A 12,548-nucleotide genomic window follows, 5' to 3' on the forward strand; every position below is an offset into this window, starting at 1 on the left:
TCTTGTCCCAAAGGAAGACGCATTTTCCTCCTCGGGGGCAGCCCTGAAGTCGCGCAAGACCGACCAGGGCCTTCTCAAGGCGCGCGCTTTGCGCCTAACTGTGAGGGTCGTCTAGTGCAGTGTTTCCCAACCTTGTGCCTCCAGATGTTTTTGGCCTACAACTCCCATCATCCCTGACCACTGGTCTTGCTAGCTAGGGATGATGGGAGTTGTAGGCCAAAAACATCTGGAGGCACAAGGTTGGGAAACACTGGTCTAGTGGATGAAGATGTGAAAGATTCTGCGCATGTGACATCGGAGATGCTAAAGTATGGTCAAAAGAGAGGTCTCCCCACCCTTGGGTAGGGGGCTGCAATGCGAATTCTGCTTTGCTTCCAGGGTTGGAGGCAGGAATGCTTCATAGACTCATAGAACTGTAGAGTTGGAAGGGACACCAAGGTTCATCTAGTCCAACCCTCTGCAAGGCAGGAATCTCAGCTAAAGCATCCATGACAGGTGACCATCCAGCCTCTGCTTAAAAACCTCCCAAGGAGAGTCCACCACCTTCTGCTGAAGACCGTTCCACTGTCAAACAGCTCTTACTGTAAGAAAGTTCTTCCTGATGTTTAGTTGGAATCTCCAACTAAACCTCCAGAAAAAAAGAAAAAGAAGAGTTTGCACTTGATATCCCGCCTTTCACTCCCCTTAAGGAGTCTCAAAGTGGCTAACAATCTCCTTTCCCTTCCTCCCCCACAACAAACACTCTGTGAGGTGAGTGAGGCTGAGAGACTTCAGAGAAGTGTGCCTAGCCCAAAATCACCCAGCAGCTGCAAGTGGAGGAGCGGGGAATCGAACCCAGTTCCCCATATTACAAGTCTACTGCTCTTAACCACTACACCATGCTGGCAAGCTTGCTCCATCTTACATGTTACAGCCCTTTAGATACTTCAAGTTGGGTATCATATCTCCTCTCACTCTCTTTTCCAGGCTAAACGTACCCGCTTCCTTCAACCGTTCCTCATAAGGCTTGGCTTCTGAAGACTAATTGCGGGAAATCACATTCCTGTTTATAGGCCAACATCTGGAAAGCGGCAGGTTCCCCATTCCTGCTGTGGAGCCACTGCCAATCACCCCCAGAGTAGGCAATACTGAGCTAGATTTGCCAGTGACCTGACTCTATAACACATTGGTAGTGGTGGACCTTGCGGTCTGATATTTCAGCAGTGCCCTGTGAAGCATTAAAATTCCCCCCCCCAAGTGCCTCTTGTGCTCTATTCCACAAAATAGTTGCAGCGTCTATGGTGGCTCCCAAGGTTCTGCGTACGATCAAACCAGTCTTGCTCCCCTAAATCTGCTTCTGACATTGACCAGCTTTTTATGCTCTTATGAAGGGAAACCAAAGTGGATTAAGACCCAAAGGAAATAGTCTTTCTATTTCAGCCCCTAACTGTTCTGCAGAACATCACATGTGACTCTTGTTTCTGCAAATATGTCAGACATTTAAAGCATGTAGCTTCCCCACCCCCCAAATAATCATGGGAATTGTAGTTTACCCACAGAGCTACAATTCCCATACCCTGAACAGATTACAGTTCCCAGGATTCTTTGGGGGGGGGGAAGTCATGTGCTTTAAATGGATTGTATGTACACAGCCGCATGTGCACATTTATGTTATCAATGCTTGTAAGTTAAATATTGATCCTGCAACCCACCACCTCTCTTTGCCTGTACCCCACAACATCCAAAGTGCCAGGGCAGCATCCTGTCCTTGCTCTAGATAGCTGGCTCCACATCAAACCCCACATCAAATCATGATGGATGTGGAAGTATTGTAAAAACTCAGGGCACATCCACACTTCCATTTGCCCTGCCACCTTGCCTGTGAAAACCTGCAGTTTAGTGCTGAATAAGAACAAACAGCAACTGGGTTTTCCGTGAAATGACGTTTGTGCCGATTTAGCACTAAAGAGCAGTTTTTCCAAGGGAAAGCAGTGGAGCAAAAGCAAAACCACTCATACTTGTCTAGGCATGGGACAAGTGGAAGTGTTGACAAGCTCTCTGTGTAATTCCCTGGAATAAATAGAAAGGCAGAAAGCAGAAAGCAACACATAACGGATCTTTGGAACTCCTGTCCAGTGATGCTGAGAAGGCAGCTAGCAGAAATAACTTTACAAAGAATTAAAGTGGAATTTACGTTTCTGTACATTTCAGTCACCTTCTGCTGCCAGAATGCTCTCCACTGCTTCAAATGTGATAAAATTCACAGAAGCTTGTGCCATTATAAATGGTTCTTAAGGTGCTGCAGGACTCTGTTGGTTTTGGCTTTAATCTTTCTCTTCTTCATCTGCAACATTCACACTCGGGACAAAAGGAGGAGAAAAGCACAAGCCTGCTTTTTAGTGTGAGGTGTGAAAAACCTATCTTTGCTGAATTGATGGATGAGTACTAGCCACAATAGTGCAATATCCATGTTCCTAAACACAGGATTACTGATTTCTAGACACTGGGGACTAACAGCAAGGGATGTCTATTGCCTTAAGTTGGTGTCTTGTTAATGAGAATCCCTGGAGCTAGCTGCTCGGGAAGACAAGATGCTGAGCCGGGTGGGGGGTGGGGCTGACCCATTCATTTTACCCAGCGGGAGGATTAAACTTCCTTTCTTGGTTTTGTTGGGAATCTATCTTTCAAGGTTTCATGATATGTTAAGCTTCTATCTTAACATGTTACTTTAAATGCATGACTTAATCCCATGCTAGTTTGTTGTTACCCATCCATACTGGGACGAGTTTAACCCTCCCTCCCCTTTAAAGCTTCAGAAAGGGACTAGATTATCAGTTTTTGTCCCTTTCCTATACAGTATTGCAATTTTGTACCATGTCTTTGTTTTATTTATGGCTGGGCAAATTTACTACTTCAGAAAGCCAAAAGCAAACCCTGACTAATAAAATGAAGTGCTCAAAGTATATACAAAATCAGGCTTTTTCCCCATTCTATAACTATCTATTCCACAAAGCAGCAATTTCAGCAAAAATCTGATGAAGACATAGTTCAACATAAACAATCCTATAGAGCAAGTAACGTCCTACTCCCCATTGGACATCTTTGCTAAGCTGTCACCCTGTGACGAAAGTGTGGATCTTTACTGAAACATATTATGCCAATTAAAAACCCTCCATACCCATATATGTAATTGAGAGTTACCGTATTTTTTGCCCTATAGGGTGCACCTAGTTTGGGGAGGGGAATAAATAAAAAAATATATTTCCTCCCCAGGCGCGGGGCTGGGGCGGGGGAAGCCCAAGCTTCCCCCCAACCCCAGTCCCCAGAACAGGCTGCTATCCGCAAGCCTTGCGGATATCTGCCCAAAGCTCGGGGAGCGCTCCGCTGCGCTCCCCAGGTTTCGGGCTGCAGGCTGCTGTCCGCAAACCTTGGGAGCCCGGCGGGAACTCTCGCGGGCTTCCAAGGCTTGCGAATAGTTCCTGAAGCCTGGAGAGTGAGAGGGGTTGGTGCGCACCAACCCCTCTCACTCTCTAGGCTTCAGCGAAAGCCTGTATTCGCCCCATAGGACGCACACACATTTCCCCTTCATTTTTGGAGGGGAAAAAGTGCGTCCTATAGGGCGAAAAATATGGTAATTCAAAAGCATCAGCCTCTACCTGCTCAACTAGCCTAAGCAAGCACTATACCCACAGCCCATGTCAAGAGATTCCAAAGAATGTTTGGCATTCATGTTACCTTTACTGCCTTGGCAACTTCCCAAGAAGCAAGTCTAATATACTCAATTTGTTATTTCAGGCTTAATGAATAAAGACTCTAAAAGTACAAGACTTAAAAAAAAAAGCATCTGCAATCATTGCGGCAAAAATTGTCCTGTTGCAGGGAGTTCATATATAACTTCTGTGATGGGTGTATCCATTTTTCAGATCTTCATAATGCTATGTCTAGTATAAGAGAAAACGGAATGTAAGCAGCTGTCAGGAATGGGAAACAGTTTGCTAGTTGGGCTTTTCTGTTACTACATCCACTTGTTGTGAGCAGAATTTCTTGCTCTACGCTCATCACCAGGGACAACCCACCAAGGAGACAAAGTGAGGCGATCACCTCAAGCAGCAGGATTCACAGGGGCAGCAGATCCCAATGTAGATCTTTATTGTTCCCTTGTTCCTTCTTCTTCCCAGCAGGGAGGGGCACCATTTGGTGGCATGCTTGGGCCAACACTGCTCACCACCATCACTTACCAGTTGGCACAGGTACACTGCGGCATTTTGATATTTCTTTCCTTTTCACATTGTAGTGAATAGTTTTAAGTTCTCCATAATTCAAAAGCACCAGCAAACCAGTAGTTGCAGGAAACTATGCACAATTACCAAAGTATGTTTTACTGGCGCAAGCAGGGATGCACAAAGACGCTTGTGTCCTAGCATACAGATATTCCAAGGCGTGGATAGGATTATCAGAATGGGGATAACTCTTTCACAAAAGCATGCAGGTTCTGCATTTTAGTTGCAGCACAGAAGAAAGGGGAAAGTACATTACTTATTCAGAAAAATATATAACACAGCTGAGCCTTAATGTGTCGAAAAGCAGGCCACGCCTTGACGGGGGAAGGCCTGCATGTTGCCAAAACTAGACCATTGCATTCCCCCACTCACCTTCTGCTTCCTAACTCTTATCTTCAGGTTTTTCAATAAGATTTTCCGGAAACATAAATTATCTTCCTTATCCAAGAATGTCCTGCCCACACCTGACCTTACCCAACTCCCCCAAAAAAGAGGCCATTCGTTTTCTTTCTTAAGGTAATATTTAATGAGCCAATATTATTCTGAGTGGGGCACTGATGTGAAGGGGAGAACAGCATGGCTCTAGTGAGCAAGTGTGTAACTGAGGAGCTACCTGTTATTCAAAAGCCTTTTATCCCTATGGTTGTCCAAAAGAGGGTTCGAAAACCAGCCAATAGTGCTCGTGAACACATTGTGAAAATAACATTGTGGAAGGCCTCCTGGAGAGACGGATGTAGGCAAGGCCCCACCAATTGATTTTTCTCTTTTCTGCCTCTGCCCCCCTCATAAGTGATGGAAAGCAACAAAAAAGCTTACAGCCTCTTTATAGACACCAGTGGGCAACTGGTACTTTCCAGATAGCTAGCAGCTGGAAGGATCCAAAAGGGTACTTGAAGTGCCATAGGCCTAGAACACAGTCAGATTCGGTCATCAGCAGCACAGCTGCACAGTGGTGCTTCCTTCTGAGTGGAGTATCCCTCCTTGTTCTTGGAGGTGGACATCCCATCCTGACCAGCCAGCAGGTTCTAGTATTTGGTGGTGAAGGACTGGAACTCAAGGGTGCTGATCTCCCTCTCATTGGAGAACACAGCCTGGTCAATACGAGACATGGGACTTCCTACGCTGCGTAGCCAGTTCTTCCTACGGAGGAAAGGAAAACAAATTAACAACCAACCCATGCTACCCTCCTTTCTCTTTCAGTCCCACCTGTGCTCTCTGCATGGTCATAAAAGGAACATGGCTGTTGACGGAACCAAAGGGTAATCAAATCTAGTGTGTACACACACACACACACAGAGAGAGAGAGAGAGAGAGAGAGAGAGAGAGAGGGAGGGAGAGAGGGAGGGAGAGAGACTCTCTCTCTCTCTCACTGCTAGAAAGAATGGGACTTTCCCATAGGCATCTAGTTGACTGCTATGAGAATTGAAGGCCTTTGGTTTGATCCTGCAGAACGTTTCTTATGTTCTTGCATTAGGTACACTAAATAAAGATTCAGATGGAGCAAATGGTTCCATCTGACACAAGAAACTCAGCCATGCCAGGGCAGATGAAGGGTAGATTCATGACACAGTGACTAGCCAATCTGGGCAGAATAAATTCATTTCCCACTCCAAATTTAGGGCTCAATCAGGCTCATATCCTGAACAGTTAGAGCAGGGACTTTTCGATAGTTGCCCCAAAACAGTGGAATCCTTTCCCCGTTGAGATTAGGCTAGTATGTTCTCTCTCTTTCCAAGGGGAATAAAGACCTTTCTACTTTGCTGTGCCTTTCCAGTTTGGAGCATATTCCATAACTGTTTTCCTCTTCTGTTTGCTCTTTTGCTTCCTTTAGCTCGTGATAGTTCTAAATTATTTAAATTAGTATTTTACATTATTTTTATTACTGTTGCACTGTTAGTTTGAAATACTTCAAAAACCATTATGGTCGAAAAGCATAATGTATACCAATGTCGTAGATGAATAATAATATGCTGGACAATGTCTATGAGGTATGTGGTGCTTTGCTGATTAAACTAAAAAGATAGGCCCCTGACCCAGTGAGCATTCAGTTTAAAGTAACTGCTTCCAGAGAGGTAGCTGCCTTAGTCTGTTGCAGTATGAAGAACACACAAATGCTTGCAGACTGAGGACTAATTCAGACTATTATTGCAAGTAGGTTGTTCGGATATCACAAACAGGTGACTGGCAACTGCGTTTTCTTTTTTTTTTTAAGTATCAGGTTTTTTCCAGGAAAGGGTAAATCCAGATTAATGGGGGTGGGGGCATTTTCATGCCATCATGTGGACTCTACAAACAAACAGAAAACACCCCACCATTGCATGCCTTTGAAATATATTCCACAATAAACACCTTTCTAGAAACATTCAAAAAATCTGCTGGGAATTTTAACAGTTTTATTATGGGATAAGCTTTCCAGGCCTATGGTCATCTGACAAAGCAGACTCTAATCCACAAAGGTTTATGCCAAAATAAAACTGCTAGTCTTTAAGGCGGAACAAGAATATATTTGTTTCGGTTTAAAATGTACCGTAAGCTGCCAAGTGCCAATTTACCCAGCCTCTAATGAGAAATAGTTGCCCACATTCAGCAAAAAAATAATAAACCTGTTTGTTTGTTTGTTTGTTTAGTTAGGAAGGAAGCATCTGAGGAACCTGGAGGAAAGCTTTTTCATCCTCAAAAAATCCAAAGAACCCATGAATGAAGCTCTCCCGTTAACGAAAAAGAAAGCTGTTCAAACACTGCCCACGCACGATAAACTTACTCAGCTGTTCTTCCATTTCAAAAATTGAAGTGAGTGCATATCGGGGGGGAGGGGGGTTACACGTGTGTGTGGGCGCTACAGATTCCCACCTGAACCCTAATTGAAAAGGGGTGGGGGCTCAATAGATGGCTGTACACTTTTGCTTTGTTATTCCCTGCCAGGATCTGAAAAAAAGAGAGCAGGAGGAGGAGAGAGTAAATGCGGGGTGGGGTGGGGTGGTGGAATACATGTTGCTATGGATTATCTCACTCCTGCTTATCTCCTGCAAGGGATGGAGTAGTATGGTTGCTATGGAAGCGGCCCCAATTTCCCCCTCCCCCCTCAAAGACATGAAGGTGGAAGAAATGGAGAAGCTGGTTGCTATGGATACTGCCCCAGTTTCCTTGCATGTTCCCTCTCTCTATGTAACTTCAAGGTGATGGGGGGAAGACTTGTCGCTATAGAAACTGCCTCTGGTTGTCATCTCTCTGAGGGTGACAGAGCCCGTTGTTAGAGAAGCTGTCTCACCATCACCACAAACCCCCAAGGTCGCCCTGGGAGCGCACCATCCCTCTCCCCACCCCCTTCTCCACTCCCTTGCTTCACCCCCACCCCCACCCACTGCTGCTGCTGCTGCTGCTCACAAATTCATAAAGCAATTTTCTCCGTCTCCTCCTGGACCAACTTCCTAATTGCAAGCTGACCCAAGTCCCAAATTTACAGGGTGTCAATTCACTGTTGAGGGAGAGTCTGGGGAGGTGCCCTATTTAGACACTTCAGATGGAGAGGGGAGGGAGGGGTGGAGTGGGACTGAAGGCTGTACAGATTGCCAATGCAGGGCTCTCTTCAGATAAGGATAATGGGAGCCATTATTACAGGCCATTTATCCCTCTTCATCCCACCAGTTTTCCTCCAGATAAGAACCAGGGATGCCATTTTGGAAGGACAAGGGGGCAGTCACCCCACTTCCCATGTTTCAGATCACAGCAGCACCAACATCTCTGGATATTAGAAAGAATATACAAGTAACCATGACAATCACTTTTAAGATGAAATGCTCCCCCCTCGTTTCTCCCTTTGCAATTTAATTTTCAACATAACAAAGACCAGGCTTTTGAACTTTGCTATAAATCTTGCCCTGTCTCTTTCAATGGGGAGGTTTATTCACCTGAAGTGGTACATTAGTTCTGTATTCAGGCAGGGCACTAGATATTTAACAACAACAAAAAAAGAGATGGCTCAAGAGAGACTCTGGTTAAGGAAGGAGTTTGCCTGACATCTATATACCGGTACTACATGCCCAATGCGTTGTGCCTCACTCTGCTGAGTAACATAAAGTGTCAGTGTTGAAACATAGATGTATGGGACCTGTTGTGGTGGATTCAGGGTGCTCTGTCTATGATCAAGTGCAACAAGTCTTGGATTTTATGGGGAGCTCGTGTTCCAAGGTTTGTCTCCAGCTTCCATCTTGTTAATGCCATGAACAAAGCAGATTCCGCATGATGCAGGAAGTTGTGTCCCTCTCCCCCTCTCCTTCACCCTGACCTTTTCTAGCCAGCTAAGCAAATTAAGTGGTTCCCCTTTAACCCTTTATACTCTGCTTAGCTGACACCACCCCTCACTCAATCCCCAAAATACAGACCCTGAAGCTGCAAGTCAAAGTGCATAGTATCCAAGGCTGGCCAAGTTATTTTAGCACCCAATACAGAAAATCCCATAGGCAGTAGAAAAAAATAGCAACAATATATTAAATAACTCATAATTTGCAGCCCTTTCATAACAACCGAATTAGCTGCCTAATTGTAAGGTCAGCCCTTCCCTCAGCCACTGCTGAAGGAGCCCAGTTCACATACTTACATGATCTCCACTTTCTCCTTGGGCCCTTGCACTTGTCCGGTCACTGTCCCATGGGCAGTGTTCTTCACCCAGCCAACCACTCCCAACTTCCTCCCCTGCTCTTCTGTGTACTGGTGAAAAAAAACCAGAAAGAGAGTGGTCAGGGAAGCTTGCAAGGCTGATTCTCAATGGCACGTACATTGATCAGTCTCTTCATTTGATGACTGGTGGCTGAATGAGTGAGCAGCCTTCACTGAGTTTTGTGATTATGCCGGGTGACATGGAAGCTCAGTCAGTGGTATATGCTCTGTGAGGTCTCTTTTCAGATGGGCAAATGTTTTCATTCTTGGAAATGTTGATAGAACAAAGTGAACAAAGAAGTATAATTAGGGTTCTGCTTCATTTCCCCATAGCAGATGTGCATAGTACCTGTTGAATTATTATTATTATTTTATGCACTGTGACTTGCCGTTGTTTTATTGATTATAGTTTAGAAATTATTTATTATAATTGTTAAGAGTGGATTTCTGTTTAATTTTTATATGCTGATAGTTAATATTATTCTATACTATTCTAATGGATTGTTGAATATTACTTTATTTGATATAAGTTGCTTATTTTAAAGTTATGTTTTATTATCACATTTTCGTATTGGATTAGATTGTTATAAGGTGTACATTCTTTGTTTCTTCAGCTTGTAAACCGCCTTGGGTATTGTTAAATAGAAAGACGGTATACAAATTAAAAGTGAAATGAAAAAAATGAAATGAAATAATATCTCTGCCTGTTTGTACCCTGGTGGAAACAAAACCAACAGTACTACTATGGCAAAACCAAGCAACCCGCAACATCAACAGCAATGAAATCTTTCTCTCTTCCTACAGAGATTTCTAAGGCCCTGATTGCCTCCCAGTCTTGACATCTCATTGGCTGGAAGAGGTATATAAACCCCCTAGGTTCACACTGACATTGATGTTTGCTACTAGCAAGTCAGGAGTCAGACTGCTTTGTTCTCTACAGTTTAGTTTGCTTGAGTTTGCTTCCAAGTGCCATACTCTCCTCTCTGCTCCTATGGGCACCTTCTCTGGGTATCCATTACTCTACACTAGACTTGGACCTGTATACAGGAGGAGTACAAGTTTCGGAAGCTGGCTTGAGAAGTGCTCTCTCCAGCTATTCCAGTAATATACTGTCCAAGCAGAAACATCAGCCTTTGCAGTCTTAAGCACTACAATTTGGCTGTAGAATGCCTCACCATATCTCACACGCAGATATATCCTACCTTTCTAAAGAAGACACCTAGAAGATGAAAGAAAGAGAAGTCAGTCAGCGATCATATTCATCAAAGTATCAACAATCAAAGTCCTATAGCTACATATTTAGTGTATCTATAATCCAGTCTTCTGTTCCCTCCAGTAGTGATTGTGTCCCATCTAGTCCAGCATCCTGTTCTCACAGTGGGCAGCCAGATATTTAGCAGGACACCAGCACTCCTCATGGCACACCTCCTTAATGAACAGGCTGTGTTACATTGTCTCTCTCTTCCCAATCAAGCCATGTGGCTTCAACTACCAACAATGTGTTGAAATTTTAGGGATTTTGGAAAGGGAACTCCTAGGACACACACAAGTATTTATCACACCTGCAAGTATACAATTGCTAACTGGCCTATGCTTCCATGTGATCTAGTGACACATCTGTGAGGGATTGGTCCCTCACTCTGAAGGAAAGCAGATTTTGTAATTAGCATATATATGTAATATATGTAATATATGTAATATATTTTTGTAATCTTCATATATATTGCCTTAATATAGATTTTGGAATTCTTCTCTTCTTCTTCACTGCCCCCCCCCACCCCATTCTAATAAATTGGTGTGTTTTGTTTTTTTTAATGCTTGATTATTTGATAACATTTGAATGGTCGGTTGCCCACAATTTTATTTGACTGGTCAAATACTGACTTTCATTCTTGACTTAATACTTTCTCATTAGTGGTGATTATGCTTTTGCCTTCAGCAAGCTGTGTTCCAATCTTTATGCCTGATTTCCCCAGCTTTCCTCCTGATATTTATATATTAGTTTATTCCCTATTACACTTCTATCCCACTTTTCTTCCAGGATGCTCAAGGCAGCACACGTCCTTTGCCACCTATTTGCCCTCACAGCCCTGGAAAGGTTAAGAGAGTGCCTGGCCCGAGGTCATTCAATGAGCTTCATGGCTGAATAGGGTTTGAACATGGGCCTCCCTGATACTTCCCCAACGTGCTAACTCTAGCTCTCAAAATATATGTTTTATTTGTTTTAGTGGTAAGTTGTCATTTTTTATTACTGAAAAGGATATATTGTTGTGTCAATCCAGCACATCCTAATCTTCACCTTCTTGTTCTTAAGTGTTATACTGCCACCTGAATCTCCCTGTCCTATCATTTACCCATGAAATCATGACCCACTTGGCAGTTAATGGAGTCCCTTCAATCTGAAACTTTGCTCCTATCACCACTGTAGCCTTACTTCCCCCTTAGTTCCCTGACCCACCCCCCAGCACCTTTGTTTGCCTACGCCCTTTCTCTCAACAGCACACATCTCTTTTTGGTGTGTCCCACGTGAAGTTAATTCCATTCAAAATCATCTTCCCTTATGGAAGCTGCATTCTTTTTTAGCATACCGTACATGTTCAATTTGAGCAGTTAGATCCTGCAAGGATATTGTTGAACATTCCATTAAATCACAGTAACTCAGCTAATAGCTAGGGCCTAGAGGTAACATAATCTTTTTGCCCATTGTATGACTGATAATGTGAAACTAGCTCTAGCCTGCACTTCAAAGTGCTGACAGTCTAAAAGGCAAACCTACCACATCCTGTCACTAAGACCTGACAAAGGATGCAGCACAAGAACCCAAATTTCTTCCTTTTTTGCCACAGAAACAGCTCTTTCGAGTTCCCATTTCTGTACTATGATGGCTTAGGCTATGCTGCATCCTGAATGTTACAGATCACGTTACAAAATTGCTATTTTTTAAATAGAGTGGGGTGGGGGAGTGGATTAAATCAAGTAAATGAGGTTGAATCAAGGATGCTCAGCCTCCCTCCCTGTAATGGCCCAGATCTCCACACCGCAAAGATACAGCACCTTCCTACTGTGCTCTAGGATATGCAGATCTAACACCCAATTGCATTAATGTTCCCAATTAGTCTCCTCCATATACACCCCGTGTGTATTAGCTTCAATTAAGTTCCTCTGGAGTCCTTGCGGACTGTCATTCTAGCTGCACAGCAGCTCCAGCCAACCTAGCTGCAGTTAGAGCCGAATAAAGATTCTGCAGTTGGAGGAGAGGGCTCTGCTGCTAGCATCTTATTTCAAGGGCTATACTATTTGCAGCATGAGCTGCAGGGGAACTGAGCAACCATCTCCATAGCCCATGCACAAAAATCCCACCCAGAGCAGCACAATAGCAGTACAAGGGGTGGGGAAAACTAAACGGACTCACCCTGGACTTCCCCATAAACCTCATAGTCGATTGCCCAGAGAACAGAAGCAGCCATGGTTCAGTGCAGACCACGGGCAGTTGTTAGGAGCTTCCACAGAGACGGAGGAGGGTGTGCTATTTGATCTGCTTCACACTGCAGTCAGTTTGGCCAGCCTGTGTTACTAAATTCAGCCGCAGAGAACCAGGAGATGTGGCCTACCTGGAAAAAAGAAAGAGGAAGA

General features: G+C 44.1%; 1 protein-coding gene across 7 annotated transcripts in view; it reads right to left on the reverse strand.

Moving 5' to 3' along the window:
• Positions 1 to 4,761: 4,761 nt before the first annotated feature.
• The window catches only part of LOC310834268 (acylphosphatase-2-like), a 32,784-nt gene continuing 24,997 nt past the window's right edge, over positions 4,762 to 12,548 (reverse strand). For all 7 annotated transcript variants that reach the window (XM_083717819.1, XM_083717821.1, XM_083717820.1 and 4 more), the window contains 4 exons: positions 12,328 to 12,526; positions 10,118 to 10,134; positions 8,857 to 8,966; positions 4,762 to 5,399 (listed from right to left, as the gene is read on the reverse strand). In XM_083717819.1, coding sequence (XP_083573945.1) covers positions 5,285 to 5,399; positions 8,857 to 8,966; positions 10,118 to 10,134; positions 12,328 to 12,382 — 297 coding nt within the window. In that variant the 5' untranslated portion in view covers positions 12,383 to 12,526 and the 3' untranslated portion in view covers positions 4,762 to 5,284. The remainder of the gene's footprint in view (positions 5,400 to 8,856; positions 8,967 to 10,117; positions 10,135 to 12,327; positions 12,527 to 12,548) is intronic.

Source organism: Podarcis gaigeae (genome assembly GCF_964106915.1).
Source record: "Podarcis gaigeae genome assembly, chromosome: 16".
NCBI lineage: Eukaryota > Metazoa > Chordata > Lepidosauria > Squamata > Lacertidae > Podarcis > Podarcis gaigeae.